At 40.2% G+C, this 16634-nt stretch overlaps 1 protein-coding gene and 1 pseudogene across 1 annotated transcript in view; one reads left to right on the plus strand and one right to left on the minus strand.

Moving 5' to 3' along the window:
- Positions 1-16634, plus strand: part of Nell1 (neural EGFL like 1) — an 807173-nt gene that overhangs the window by 497146 nt on the left and 293393 nt on the right. The window contains exon 14 of the mRNA XM_021166735.2: positions 15807-15929. Coding sequence (XP_021022394.1) covers positions 15807-15929 — 123 coding nt within the window. The remainder of the gene's footprint in view (positions 1-15806; positions 15930-16634) is intronic.
- Positions 10465-10984, minus strand: LOC110297768 (annotated as a pseudogene).

Below are 16634 nucleotides of genomic sequence, written 5' to 3' on the forward strand. Positions count from 1 at the left end.
AGTTCCTGGCTTTTTTTTTTTTTTTTTTTTTATAAAATCGACACGAGAAACAAATGAAATCAGCTTAACTTTTTTTAAAAAGCCATTTACTGTTTGATATTTAGTGCATATTAACAATTCATTCTGGTCAAATTTGTCACATTACCCCCCATATGTCCTTGTCCTTGTTAGTTAGTTATAATTAGTTAGTTAGTTAATTTTGGCTTTGTGATGCACTGGGTTGAACTGGGGCCTCCCATGTGATCATGAGTGGGGAGCTATGTACTGGGGCATGAGTAACTCAGCATTGGCTACATCATTAAAGACAGTGACTGTTACTCACCCAGGGGCTCTTCACTGCCATTGGCTTTCCCTGTGAAGCAGGGTCCCATGACTTCTCCCCCTTCTACCTGTTGCCAGGCTCAGTCTTGTTCAGGCCCCATGTGGGGAATGTCAGCTGCTGTGAGTAGGTTAAAGATTGTGGCTTTGGCACTTAAGACAGCATGCCATGGCCTCTTCACATCATCTAGCTCTTACATTCTTAGGGTCTTTTTTCTGCAGTAGTCCTTCATCTTTGGTGTGGCATTAACTAAAGTATTAATCAGATGTAATGTCTCATTGTGAATTAGTTTATATATCAAATGAACTTATTAGAATACCTATAAGAGGCACACAAGAAGGAGAAGCTGTAGTACATCATCATTCAATTATAGAAGCCAGCACCAAGGTAATCAATAGTATTGGTCCCAAGTGACATGGGTTTTTTCTTTTAAGAGACCTTGTTTTTATAGAATTTACATATTCCATTTATAGAGTGATAATATTCTTTATCTAAAACCTCAGAGATATGAGTTATCATTATTTAATGACAACCTTTGCGTAAAACCTTTGAGTGCAAACATAATATTTACCCAATTCAACTGAGATTACATGTGTGGTCAGGATAATTATCTCACTTCATAGTGTGTTGTGATACCTTTCAAAGGTATATTGTTCATTCGTAGTTGGGATGGCAAAGTTCTCATTGCAGTGCGTGCCAATAATTAAGTAAATCACAAATATTTATCTTGAATTTTGATTAGATACACATTTAAATCAGTAAGTTTAAGCAAATGAAATTATGATTTAATGCCTAGTTTGCTTTTTATAAAGATTCTATTTTGGGTCAATAGCACACTCTCTCTCTCACTGTGTAGGGGTGTGTGTGTGTATGTGTGTATTTGCACATGCGAGTATGCATACAAAGAACTAAACATTAGGCTACGATATAATTGCTTACTCCTCTTTTCAAAGCCAGCAATAAACACTGTTACAGACAGCTTATTTCATGTTCCTATTTTCCAGTTGACTCCTGGGCACAGTTAAGGAGCACATAATGTAGTGCTATTATTTTCTAATCAGTGTTTCCTGTGGAGATTTTATGAAGACTTTTATTTGTATTCCATCCTGGAGCATAAGAGAAAGTTAAACTCAACAGAATGCCCAGGGAGGTGTGGCCACACTTTTATGCATAAATATGTAGTCTTGTCAGTAGAAGTCACATCAAGTCAAACATTTGAGATGGTTCGATTTTGTATTTCATATTGGAGTGATATATATATATACACACACACACACATATATATACATATACATACATACATATATATATGTATATATATATGTATATATATATACTTTGTCATGGGTGGTATCTGAAAGTTTTAACAATCAGATTTAACAAGATTTACTCATTGCTTATACATTATTGGTTCCTGATGAATGAAAACCATTTGTACCATGTACATGGTTAACAGTGATATGTTTGTAATACAAATGCTGGCTATTCATTTCTTGTAGAACCTTCTCTTCTAAACCTAAAGAACAGGGAGGGCTATCATATGGCTAATATGTCAAAATCCAGCATTTCGATCAGGTTGGTAAATGGGAGAGTTTGCAATGCTGTAAATAGTTGGTTTACATATTCAAGAATAGGGTTCATCTCAAATGCTGGAACGGAACTGGGAAGCTTCATATAAAAGGTTGGCAGCTTTGATCAGGACAAATCGGTACAGATAAGTCAGAAGCATAGAACGAGAGCATTGTCTGACAACCCACAGAAAATGGGTTTGTAGGAGGATGCTTTTGTAAGGACTGTCTGCATATATCCTACAGAGGAAATGGGGTAACATGAGGCATCTTGTTACAGATATCTTGTGGAATAAAATTTATAAATATTTGAAAATTAATTTGTATTTCAGAGGCTGTCAGCATCATTCCCATAGCCAACAAACAATAAAAAAATAATCATTTAAAAAGAGGGATACTGTTTCTTAGAAGCAAAACTAATTCTGCAAGTAAATCTAAAGTGAATGTAGAGACTTGGGAACTTTCTGACAGGTAGATGCTGAGAAGTTTTAAGTTGTGTTTCTGCAAAGTTACCAAGCACCAGAAAGTTGCACGGATAAGTCATTTCATTTGATGTTTCAGAGCTTTCTCTCTCTTCTGAGTGATGGAGATAAAGGACATGTTTTAAAGACTGTCTGCAGGCTTCACTTCGGGTGCTGCAGAAGTCAATATCAGATTTCAGAGTCTGAAGATTTGTCCCACTTTCATAGGGGGCGGGGGGACCACCTCATGATGTTTATACAGAAATTCTGAGTTTTGTAGATACTGTATGATTAGATGCTAGCTGCATGGGCTTTCCGTGTGGGAAATCCTTAGGAATGCTGATTATTCTATTCTATCAAATTTAACCTGTATGGAGCCAGTTAATGGTTATAATGTCAGTGTCCTTCACATTGCAATAGTGGTTATGAGGCCAATGACAGGGAATAAGTATAGTAATGACCTTTAGTTACCATTAAAATATTGTTAAAGAATAGCCCTGTAAATTTCTGTCCTGCCTTTGGCTGGATGGCATTTCTGAGAACTCAGGCTTCTGCTGTGCTACCAGCTTGTGGCCTCCCACATAGTGCCCCGTTCTGATTCCTACCCATCAATCGATGGGCTAGACTCCAGCTGAGGCCTGGTTCTGGCACACTGTAAACCCAGATGAGGATTCTTGATGAGTGTAGGTTCGGTTGTTCTCATTCCACCTCCACCTTGTCCTTTGCACCACCTAGAAAGAAGGGTTAACAGGAAGACCAAATAAACTAGTACTTACTAGCTGCTTGTGTCTGGACCCACACATTGAAATTACTAGTTCGGTGGTTTGGTTTTGTGTTCAGTTATGCATTGGTTTCTTTTTAAACTGCCTAGATTATTAAATGCATGGGCAAGATCAGGGAGCTAGCCCAAGGTAAATTTTATAAATTCATAAACCAAATTTAACACCACCACCTGGTAACATGTTAGCATCTGGATCTTCAGGCCCCAAACCAGTTTACCCCAGAAACTTTACACAGGCAGCACTTAATAATCTGCCTATCCTTAAGCCTTCCAAACAATTTAGATACATGCCAACACTTGAGAAATACCATCTAGATTAGCCCCCAAAGGTGAGAAAGGAGGCTGAGGGTGCATTCCACATCTAGAAGGTGGATGACATAGCCCCAAGACTAGGATGAGAGGAGACATCAACCACCAGGAGCAAGCAGATTGTTAAGGTCCATGCTGGCAGCCAGCATCCCGTGGAAGACAGTCTTCCAGCAGGTGTTCCTGTTCAGGCCTCCAGCAGGAATGCCTGTTCACTGCAGGTGGCCGGAGGATAATCAACACATGGTGTACTCTCCTCTATGGTATCCATGCCAAATATTTAAAATTAACTGAGGAAAGCAGCCTTCTTCCTCAGCTGGTGTTTAGTATTCAGTCTTTTAAAACAGTACTCTAGGCAGCCAGTATCACACAGTGAATACCTGACTTTCGAAATAAATCCCACTTAAGACTAAATATTTAAAATCTCAAAGATGTTCCCTTTCCTTCACATTTACTAAGTACTGCCTCTGTGTGAGTAGTGTGTGTGTGTATCATCAAATATATAATTCAAAATTTTTAGTCTCCTTGTTGAGGAAGTAAAATGAGACAGGTGAAATAAAATTTAAAATATTTCTTATTGAATGTAGAATGTTCAAAATATTTCAATATATAACTAGTATACAATTATTAATGAGATATTTTATTCTTCTTTTTTTGAGTGCTTTTGAAAACCAGGGAATATATTCTAATGACAGCACATTTCAGCCCATGCTTACCATATTTGAAGGCTTGATAGCCACTTGTGGTTAGTCATTGCCCTGTTGGATAGAGTAGGTATAAATCTTGGATTGGGGACAAAAATATAGCCTGGTCCAAGCCTCGGTAGGCTCATTTTTCAGGGACTTTGTTCCAGGCAAATGTTTTTCTGCACATGGATTTTTATCCTCATGCTGGGGTTTTCACAAAGAAGAACAGTCATAGGGATGCTGAGAATAGGATGCCTGCCATTCCTTTATGATTGTCTTATACCTTAATTTCTTAGCTCTGTCCCATTTCTCCTGAGATTAAATATCACTTTTAAATCAGACATGGTGCCTACTGACCTAGCATTTGTTTTTCCTGTTAATATAAGGACTCTTTTTACAACTGCAAGATGTTTAACTCATTAGTACCCCATGCAAGTACACTGGGGGCAAATGCTGAGTATTATACTGACACTTCACAAAATCCCATTCAGTCCTGTGACAGTTGGTGTGGAAGATAAGAACTAACATGGCTTTTTAGACATCATAAAGTTGAGCTATGAAATTGACCACAGGTTTTGTTTTCAGGATCTAGTTTTCAATCCTTCCTGCCTCCCTTCACCCTCTTCCTTCCATCCCCTACTCTCTCTCTCCCTCCTTCCATCCCTCCCTCTCCCTCTCCCCCTCCCTCCCTCCCTCCCTCCCTCCCTCCCTCCTTCCCGCCTTTCCTCTCTGTCTCTCTTATTTTTCTCTCCCTCTATCCTTCTTTCTTCACATCTTTTCTTTCTCCCTTTGTTTCTCTTTAATATTTGGCCTTCAATCAAGAAGGCTTCAAGGGAGCAGGAAGGGCTAGCAAAACTTGGAGGCAGAGACCACTGAAGGTTTCTTTCTTCAGCTGTCAAGACATTTTTCTATGCCTTGACAGCTGGATTCATATGGGCACATTGACTGGCATGTTCCAATGATCACATCTCTGTGTCCTTAGTTTCTGACATCATGGTAGTTGGGTTTTGAGACATGATACCTGGATGTGAAATCTACAGACTTGGGTTATTCCAGAAGCTAATTAGTTTCTCAGAAGTCTTGGAAGTAGCACAGATGATGCTGTCTATGTTTTATTAGTTATAGAGATCTAAAACAAATCTTGAATCAAAGGGAGTATGATTAGCTTAGACCTTTGGATAGAGGTGGATGAAATTACATTGAGGGTCAGCATGTGGGAAGCAAAATAAAGTCAAATTTTGAAAACCTATCCTTCCCCTAACACAGGAAAATGCCAGTGAGCAACAAGAGCTGAATCACTGTGGGGAGCCAGATGCACCATGTGGTCACATTGTGTGTACATCCAGGCAGTGACTAACTCACTTTCACATTTCTACTTTCATTGCAAGTTTTTTTAATTAAATGTCACTTATCTTAGTAAACTTCTCAGAGTCCTGGATTATGGTTCCCTGCTGTGTGTTCCTGTGGCATCCTGCTCCTGCTCCATTCTTGGTTTAGCCTGTATCACTTGGGATAAAAATGGTCATTGTGTCTTTGGATTGTAGAATCCATGAAGTTAGGCTCTGTGTCTACACACACTTATCATATTCCCTGTGCTTGATACAGTGTTGACATTTGTTTATTTTTTTGTCTGTTCTTTTCCCTTGTACTTTTTTTGAAGTCAAACTTGGCAACCCACAGAAGAAGAAAAAGACCACAAATATAGCATAATGGCTTACTTCCTTCTCATTTCCCATGCAACTCCACCTCTTCCTCCTTTTTCTCTTGTTCCTCACTACCACCCTTTCCCAACTCCCCAGTCTCTCCTTCCTCCTCTTCCATATTCTTCCCCCTCCTTCTCCTCTTCCTCATTCTTCAATGGAGGTATTCATCTTAGTATACTTACTAGACCTCTGGACCTCTGGTAGACTCTGCTGGTCAAAAAAATGGAAAAGGATTCCAATTTATGGGTAATCAATTAAGATTACCCTAGCCTATCTGACTAAGAGAAACCAGTGCTTTAGCATGCTGCAGAAATTTTACTTATTTAGAGTACTGGGAGATGAACTCAGAACTTGAGTATCCAAGGAAGAGAAGTATTCTTCCATTGAACTGGACTTCAGCTCCCATGGGACTTTCTTTTCACTATCGTGATAGGGATTTGGGATGTGGGTACCAAAGATGGATTCCTTTAAGCTTTCCTTCAATTTCATTTCTAAAGTGACATATATCCTTTGGTGTTTGGTTAGCTTGATGTTTTCTCTTTTTCTGGGTTTTGTAGTTTGAGTCTAAATGTTAGATAAAGGGTAACTAACATGACAAGAGTCAGGAATCTCCTGGGTGTTAAACTCTGATCAATACTCCCTAGTTGTACTTTTCTTGATTCTCATGGTCCTTGGTAAGGAAAATGACAGAGACTGGGGAGGACATTATTCAAGCAAGTACAGTGGAGTTGGAGGATGAAGTCAGCAGACATGAAGAGATGTGTTAAACATGGAAGGAATGACTGAGTGTTTTTTCTGCAATTCTATTTTCAATGTATTTAGTTTACATAGAAGGAAACAGACTCAAGGAGCAAGAGATTTCCCTGTAGCCCAGAGCTGCTCCATATGGGGCTGTGGATGAGGCTCAGTGTGTCTGCCCATAACACCATTTTCTTTCTCTTCTTCAAACACTGTGGACATGTATACCCATGAGTATTCCCCACTGTTTTGTGGTCTCTCCAGCAAGCACTGAAGCCCACTGAGCTTCCCTCTTCACTGCTCTCTCAGGACATTTTTGGTGTAGGAATTACTTAGAGGTTTTCAATGACAATGAGTTCACTGGCTTCCTGATCCTGCTAAACATACCGCACACACTGGATGGCTTCCAACAGCTTTCCAACATAATTTTTTTCTCCCTATCTCTCATAGATTTTGGAGGTTTGAAACTTGAAACTAAAGGAATAAACAAATTTTCCAAAGACTCCATTGAAAAATCATTTTTGCCTTTTCTAGTTGTCTAGTTTCCCAGAGTCCAGGGCTCTTGGCTTCTGAGGCTCCTGGAATTCCTTGACTTCTAGCAGTGTCTAGTATTTGCCTGTGTCTTTGGTTGTTCTTTTTCTTCTATGTATCTGCATATCATTTCTTCTGATAAGGATATTTGTACTGTGTTTGGGGTCTACTCTGATCCTGAAGAACCCTATGCAAATTGCCTTTAGATATCCATTTCCCCAATAAGAGCACATTCTGAGGTTCCTGGCCACAGAAAATGTTAGAGAACATTCAGTCTGTTATGCTTAGGTATGGTTGAAGGATTCAGCTGGGAAAAAGGATGGGCTGAGAACTGTGGTCATGCTGATGGCATGTTCTTGAGCTGTTTCAAGCCTTCAGTGTTATTTTACTTTCCATTGGCATTTCACAGGTCTGGTGTTCCAGAGCTTCTGGGTAGCTTCATGGTCACCCACAAAGGAGGAAGAAAGTGGTTTCTGCTCCATCACTTTTATTTTGCAGAAAGAGAAAGAACAATCCACTCAGGCACACTTCCTGAAGTGGAAGCAAACGTTTGTGTTAAAAGAAAAACAAAAACCATTAACCGCGCTTTATTTTTCTTGCCATGTTTTATTTTCAGAGTTTCTTTCCAGTTTCTCTAGGTAGCTGTGGAACCAAAGGGAAACATCAGAAGCCTCTTTCTTCACAGCAGACAGATAAAAGTGCTCAGAGAAAGGGTCACTTTGGGGATGCACATGGCATGTGACCATTAAAAGAAACCAAAGTCAAACAAGCCGGTTTGCGTCTTTCTTTTGTGTTAGCTGTGAGTATCCCTGTTGGACTGGATGTTTTAAGTGAAGCCCCACAGCACAGGCACAGATATCAGTTATTCATTAATTTCATATTTTAATGGTGCATTTCTAAATTATCCCAGTGGTACAGTGGCTAATGATTCCTGAATCTGTATTACTTGACTAGGAAGCTGCTTAGTAAAATTCTTATACTTTAATTAATTAATTAATTAATTTATTTATTTATTTATTTATTGACAGGGTTTCTCTGTGTAGCCCTGGCTGTCCTGGAACTCACTTTGTAGACCAGGCTGGCCTTGAACTCAGAAATCCTCCTGCCTCTGCCTCCTGAGTGCTGGGATCAAAGGCGTGCGCCACCACGCCCAGCTATTTATTTAATTTTTAAAACAATATGTTTTGTTCATATTCTTTGCCCTTCCCCAATCCTTCCTAGATACTCTACCTCCTCCCTACCCACCCAGTTTCCTGTTCTTTTTTTTTTCTCTCTCTCTTTCTCTCAGTCAAAATCTAAGCCTAAAACAAAACAAAAACAGATTCTCTTTTGTGTTGGCAAAATATTCCTGAACATGATGTTTGCTCTGGATAGACCAAGTAACACTCCTTTAGAGAAACCTGATTTCTCCTCTCCCAGAAGCTATGAATTGCAAATATTTTCTTGGCTAGGTATGGGGTCTTCATGTTTGCTTTCTCTTTCTTCCCTGTGCTAGGGGTTTGTCTGGCTTGTGCTTCTGCAGGTTTTGTGCATGCTATTAAAATCTTTATGAGTTCCTACGTGCATCAGCCCTGTTGTGTCTAGAAAATGTTTCCTTTTTGCATACCTTCTCTGCTAATTCTCCCAACATCTCTTTGAACTGATCATATTGCTCACATTTCAGGGCAACAACAAAAGGACTGAAATATATTATGCATGCTTTCTAAAACTGTGAAGTGAGTGAATTATATAGAAAGATAGATTTGATTTGGAATTAAGGCCTTTTGACTTTCCAGAATTTCAGGAGATCTAGAAACTCAGGAATATAGAGGAAACACAAATAATTAGTAAAACATTCCTGGAATTATTGGGCATGGATTCCTGGGGAGTGGAGAAATGACCTAAACGCTGATGTTGCTGGTGCTGCTAATGGTGGTACTGGTAATTATGATGGTGATGATAATGATGATGGTGATGAGAGGTGGTGAAGTTGTTATGATGGTGGTGAAAACTGAGGTGGCTGTGGTGGTGATGGTGGTGGTGAAGGTAGTAGTGGTCAGAAGTGCTTTGTGGTGCTGGTGATAGTGTGATGGTAGTAGTGTTGATATAGTAAGAATGCTTGTGGTGACAGAGTGACTGTAGTGGTCATGATGGTATTAGTGGTGATGAAGATGGCAATGCTGGCACTAATGATGGTGACAGTGTTGATGGCTTCTATCATTTAAAAGTGCCTACTTTATTCCATTAACAATACAATATACATTGTAGACTTTATGAGTAGTCATTAAATGTCTCTCAAACATCTGTCTTGTGGAATAATCTGTTTGAATCTGAGGACATGAAGACTGATTCTTTCTCTTGGTACTGACTACATTTTATATGCAAATGGGAATATCATTTGTTAAAGATTCTGCAGGTGACTACTTGGACATTCTCATCCACCTTTGCCAGTCTACAAAGTTTTTCCTCTTCACAGAGAATCTTTGGATGTGTCTGAAATTCATTTTGGCTCTTCTTACTTCCAGCTTCAAAAACCGCAAACTCTTTTATTTAGCAATAAAATATACATGCTAGTTGTAAAATTTAAAAAACCTGAAGTGAATAAGAAATAGTACAAGTCAGCTATTGGATGGATCACAGGGCCCCCAATGGAGGAGCTAGGGAAAGTACTCAAGGAACTGAAGGGATCTGCAATTCTATAGATGGAACAACATTATGAACTAACCAATACCCCCCCTGGAGCTCGTGTTTCTAGCTGCATATGTATCAGAAGATGGCCTAGTCAGCCATCAGTGGAAAGAGAGGCCCATTGGTCGTGCAAACTTTATATGCCTCAGTACAGGGGAATGCCAGGGCCAAGAAGTGGGAGTGAGTAGGTAGGGGAGTGGGGGGGACCGTGGGGGGAACTTTTGGGATAGCATTGGAAATGTAATTGAAATAAATACCCAATAAAAAATATGGAAAAAAAAGAAATAGTACAAGTACCTCCCATTTATCCTCTGCCCAGATAAATAACCTACATCACTGTTAATGGTTTAACATAGAGTGTGATAGACTTTCACTACATGTGCCATAGTATCATGTAAGTATAGTTTTATAGTTTTATAAAAATTTGCCCTGTTTATTACATAATACCATCTATCCAAGTCAAAAGTACAAGATAACACTTTTACTTTCCATTTTTTTTTAACTAAAAGAGCTGATGATTTTATTTTCACATTTCACAATATAAGTGAAAACTGCACTTTTTTTGTATTATTTCTCCCTCCAAAAATATTCAGTTAGGAAGGGAAGTTTCCTTTCCATGCATCTAGTAAACACTCGGGCTCAGCACCAAGAGCTCCTGGTGGAACAGAACAAGAAATACAAAACCATCAAGAGCACTTCTGCTCTTATCTGTCTGGTCCGGTCATACCAGGCCGGGTGGGCACCATCATAGGGCGGGCAGGAGGTCTCATCATGGGAGGCCCGGGCATCATGGGCATGTGGCCTCCCATGGGCGGTCTCATCCCAGGAGCTGGTCCCACAGGCATCATCCCGGGTGGAGGGGGGCCCATCATGGGCATCATGGGAGGGCCTCCCATGTGGGGCGCAGGCATCATGCCAGGCCGAGGAGGGCCCGGGAGACTGGGGGGAGGTGGGATCATGGCCCCTGCAGGTGGAGGAGCAGAGAACGGAGCGGGAGGGATCTTCCCTTGTTGAAATGCAGCAGTTGTCTTGTCAATCAGGCTCTGGGCCTGCTCTTCCATCCATTTCTGGTAGTAGTCTTTCACATTCTCTTTGTGTTTCCGACCACTGCAGTGTGTCTTCCTCACAGACGGAGAATCGTGGGTAAGATACGTATCACAGTAGTCACAATAAAACTTGGGCATGATGCTCCACAAGCCGTTGGCTACCCCGGTCCCCGCCGCCAGGAACTCTTACTTTCCATTTTTCTTCTTCCTGTTTTCGAGGAATTAGGAAGGAAGAGAGCAAGTCTCTTTGCCCATTTCTCTCACTTTCTCCATTGCCTCTTAATGGCATAGCCATCCTGGCTATCGCCTTACTCAGAGCTTTAAGGACTACCTCTTTGTTTGCAAGGCCAGCTCTACTAGTGCACAGTTATACCACCGTCATGGAACAGCCTCTCCTAGGGGAGCCAGGATGGATGTTTGTAGCCTTGGAAGTAGTTTAAGTTAATGCAGTTTGTCTCAGGGGAGGGAAAAAAAAAACAGGCCGATAGTTCATATGCTGGTATGTTCCCCAAGCAGGGAGACCTGTGCCCCATGGAGAATTGGCTTAGATTTTAGCATCTGACTTCAGCAGGGAATCTGTAGGGCTTTAGCCTCTAAGACCTTTTTCTGTCTAGGCCAATACCTGCTGTGAGGCATGGATAGCTGTCCCAAGAGCCTTTGTCTATGATTCCTGGAACTCTGCTGGGACCCTGATGGGTAAAAGGCATACAGTAATGAACATGATTTAGTCTTCCATCCTGGCACATAGTGATCCTAGAGCTGCTTTTACTTTGACATAGAAAAATGCTACTTGAAGAAGAAAGAATTGTGTTGTGTTATAAATAACCTACATCCTTAAGCCCAGGTCTTAGAATTTCAGAATTTGTATCTAAGAAACTAGGGGATGTCTTTTAATTGAAGTGTTTATTTTGTGCATAACTCATTTCGTATGCCACAATGAAATAGACAAGATTTTCAACTAGAAAAGAGCAGGATATATCTGGGTCATTAGCAAGATAATCAGCATAAAGAATTTCTATCCTCTGAAGTCCATTTCATTTAGGTCTACACACCAGTGGGATTTTATATTCCTGTGAATGCATGGACAAAACATTTCATGTGATCTTTTTAATGCATTTAATGATGTTTGGTTTATGGAGTATGGTATTCACTCCTTAAAATCATCATATTTTATTTCTTTTGTGTGTGGGAGGAGCATGTGTAGTACAGTATGTGTGCAGGTCAGATCACAAGCAGGATCCATTCTCTCCTTTCACCATGTGTGTCTCAGGGATCAAAATCAAGATATCAGGCATGGCGACAAATGCTCATACCACCTGACACACCTTGCTAGAGTCACACAATCATTTCCATGACCTAATTATATATATACGGCTACTAGCAATACACAAGTGATCCAATTTCTTTACATAATTTGCCAATTTATTATTTTTGGTCTTTGCAATCCAGGTTATTCTAATGGGTTTGAGATAACTTTTCAGCTTTGTCTTAAAATTTCCTAATATGTACACATTTCTCCTTGTATTTATTTGCTATCTGTATATCTTCTTCAAGGAAATTGCCATTGAATATTTTGTGCCTCTTTACAACGCGATTAATGTCGCATTGTAAGAAGTTATTTACATAATCTAGATTCAAACCTTTTCACAGATGCATGGCTGAAAAATCTTTCGATTTGTGGATTATGTCTTCAACAGCATTTGTACTCTATTTCTTCTTGGCCTGTCTTCACAGTCACTGTGAGAAGCAAACACAAGGCCATGCTACTATCAGCTTGCTTCCTTGCTTAACTTTGCTCCTCTCAAATGTCCTCAACCAGGTCAATAACACTTTCTTGTCTTAATCCTCCTTGACCCCTCTGCAGCTTTTATCTTTCCTCCTTTTATATTCCTTCCCTCCCTCCCTTGCCCCTACCCTCATATTTGTATTAGCACTTAAATTTCAGAAGCTTTGCCAGAGGCTGGGGAGAATGCAAAACAGAAAGATATAATTCCCATCCTCAAGAGATTTGTGCTCCAGTAGAGAAGGAAGACATTCATCATACATTAATAAATGTAGAAATAGTAGTGTGATTAACCCATGAAGTTTGAGAAGTTCTGGCTATGATGTGCAAATGTTCCAGGGAAAATGGCTCCAGACTAGGGAATCTGGTTTTCTTCTCGAAATAAGGTAAAGGTTTAATTGAGATCTCAAGGACAAGAAAATACTATGATGTAGGTAAAAGAGGAAAGTGCCTATAGACCAGAAGAAATGAGGACCTTTTGAAAGAGGAGACAAGGCAGCTTTGGTTGGAAAGGAACAGAACCAACTTCATGCTGTGTCTGATGGTTTAAAATAAAATGTTTACTTAATAACAGTGAGGAGGTGGTTGGCTTTTGTTTGTCTTTAACTAGGAATGGCAGGAGAATCAGATTTTATTTCCCAAAAGATTTTCATACTTGTCACGTGAAGAATAAATTGGCAGAGGGAAAGCAGAGGTAGCGAGGGAGCAGCACGATTGGGAAGGTGTGGTTCAGGCTTATCTGAGAGGGTCAGTGGTATGGGTGCCCTGCAGTGGTAGGAATGAGACAGTGGGGTTATCTTGGGGGTTCTGCAAAAGAGAAATCTACATGACTCAGGGATGAATTATTATAGAGCATTATGATAAAAGAAGTTATCAAAAGGCCAATAATGACTTCCTGCCTATTTCTTCTGCTAACCTTTGACAGTGAGCACTTTGCTTGAGTCTTCCAGCCTATGATTGCTAAGGAAAAGAAAACATTTTATTAATTTTAACTGCCATCTAATATGTAAGTCCAAAAGTAGTTGAGGTACTATGAGTGGTAGTAGAAATAGTAGATATGATGATATGGTGACTGTGAGGTAAAGTAACTTATTCTTAGAGCATTTACTGGCAGCAATATGCTGTCTTCCACCTTCATTAACTGACTTTTACCATGATCCCAGGACATAGGTCCTGCTGACTCACATTTTACTATTAGTAAATACAAAGAGACTAAACAATTTATGATAGTGCACATAGCTAGAAACTGTCAAACCCAGATTCTTCAGTCTTGGGGTGTCTGGCTCTGGATTCTGTTTTCTTTACCCTCATATCTTGCTACCTTTGAGTCCTTACATATCTTGTACTTTTGGCATTGTTTGCAGCATTTGGAAAAGCAATTTGATATTTTTAGAAGGAAATGGGGTACTGCTTGTTCCTCTCTGACAGATACATGTTTAAAGATCCAGTTACTTTGTAGACTTGGGCAAGGCTACAGATAACGAGATATGGGAGCTTCATAAGCTTCATCCTCTGGGTTAGAACCAGACTTTCAGGAAGTATTAGGAGATCCGTGTGAATCCAGGATCCATATAGAAGACACTTGTTTCATCACTGGCATGATGAGGATAATTCTATTTGTCATGGATTTGCTCTGAATGCAACCAGGTAGCTTCCAACTACTGCTCATTGCTGAAATGGTTCTTCTGGCATGAATGTTCTCAAATCTGAGACCCCTACTCAGCCATATTTTGATGCTGGGCAAGTTGTTAAATGTCTTTTTTCCTACTGCCTTCATTATAAAATGAGAAAACTCATGTTGTTGGGTGAGTTAAATAGTTGAACACCTGTAAAATGTATTTTAGTGTGTAGCAGTCTCTTGGTGCAATACTATTATCTAAAATGTTGCTAAAGTGCAGACTTCAAAATGTTCCTCAAATATGATATGAGTTTCTTTAAAGTTAATTGGCATTGATGACAAAATGTGAAAATATCACAATGCAGTATTGCAGGGTTGTTTACACAGTGGGATAAAACAATAAAGTACACACTAAGATGGGTAAAATTCATGTGGCCTAAGAGAACAGATTTGGAAAAGGTTGTTTTAGTGTGGCTTTGAACTGGCATTTAAAGCTAGGCAGGGCTATATTTATTCTAACCATATGGAGTAGGGAGTATTTTGAGACAGGAAAACAACATGAAAAACCGAGAGAATGCTAAATAAATACTGAACTACAAGAATGAAGTTGTATTGCCAAGACAGCAATGGCGCCAGGTCATTGCGTAAGAGAATTGTCCTCTAGGGTACTAAGTGACATGAACAGATAGTCAAAGATGGACCTGACTTGGGAATGATTCATAACCACCCCTCCCCCCAGACACACTATTCTTTTGTTTTGAGTATTCTTTGTAGGCAACTCTGGCTAAGAAGACCATCCTGTTCTTCAAAGAGAAGGTTATATATTCTTGTATAAAGTATCTTCTCTCCTGTAGATGCAATGACTTCTCTGTCATGAATTCTCATCCTTGTTGTATGTGTACCTATTAGCATGACAACACATACTGGTTTGTCCAAATCATTCAGAATTATGCATGTTATCATGGCACTGTTATTAACAGAGTATCTGGATGGTTAGATGAAATATAGTCATGTACTTCAAACAGTATCACTTCTCTCCTATGTTCCTGTTAGCTACATATTGGTGTCTGATCAGCATAAAACACTCAGAGTTTTCAGTCAATGTACATTGATATACAGTTGCCACATGCCACACCAAGGCACTGTTTTTTCAGGAGTGGCTGTGCTGTACTACACTTCTGGATACACTTAGGAGTCTTTGAAGAGAACTTTGGCTGCCATGATCTGGGTCAAGGAGTGCCATTGGAGCTTGCTATTGTGTGTCCAGGATGTTGAGAATCATGAGAGTTGGTCACAAGGAAATTCACCAACACCGTGATTGAGAATCATCCTCTAAGACTCAAATATTAACATAGTATAGGTTCCATGCTTTCTTTATGACAAATACCGTGGATATAAACAGGAAGTTCTTATGTATTCCAGGTTTGCCTCAACCTCCATATCCTCTTGCCTCAGTCCCATCCCAAATGCTAGAATCAAAGGCATCATTCACCATGCCTGCCTAATCAGTACCAAGCTTGGTGAGTTCCAGCACACTTCTCCAGTCCAGCTGTTCCTACTTTTGTAATGGCATCTTTCTCCTCCTTTCCCACCCTGCAGAGCATGATGATTGTGGCAGCGGACAACACAACTGTGACAAAAATGCCATCTGTACCAACACAGTCCAGGGACACAGCTGTACCTGTCAGCCAGGCTACGTGGGAAATGGTACTGTCTGCAAAGGTAGGCTTGCTGCCTTGAGGGGCACCTCCACCTGCTACCCTGCCTGAGCCTGTGATGTTCATGAGAAGGATTCCTATTGTCACTATGGGAGCTGAACATAGCTGGTTTCTGCCCCTGGTCTATCTGTTGGCTGTGGTACTGTGCATGGAAGAAAGAGCCTTAGCATTCTGGAGGCTGTGGATGTGGGTCCTGGTACAGTTCCACACCTGAATGGGGTTCTCCAGTTTTGCCTCTTAAATAAAATTGGACCTAGTAATGGAAGATACAATTCTGGTGTAAATTTGGGTCCATGTGAGCTGTGGTCAGAGGGTAAGTGGGTACCAGTTGCGCTTTCATTCAGGGCATCTGCTTGACTGAGGAACTTTACCCTTAGAAATGCTAATTAGAGTTCAGCCAGTTGTCTGGCTTTGTATATATTTTATGGTCATCTTCTATTTTATCGTCATCTTCATATCCTTCCTTCAGCTGTCCTCCCAGCTGGCCACCCACTATCCACATACTCTTTTTCTATAGAAGCCCATTGGCTACTGCCAGTCCTTAGATATGGCCATCCTCTCTGCCTTCATGGGTGATCACTTTTGTTATGTCTCTGTTCTGATCACAGAATCACTCTTAGTGTTCCCAAGACCAAACCTTGCTCAACTGCTTTTCATAAGCAGCCTGACTGGACACTCTGTATTACATATTTGTGTTTGTCTCCATGTT

Source organism: Mus caroli, chromosome 7 (assembly GCF_900094665.2).
Source record: "Mus caroli chromosome 7, CAROLI_EIJ_v1.1, whole genome shotgun sequence".
NCBI lineage: Eukaryota > Metazoa > Chordata > Mammalia > Rodentia > Muridae > Mus > Mus caroli.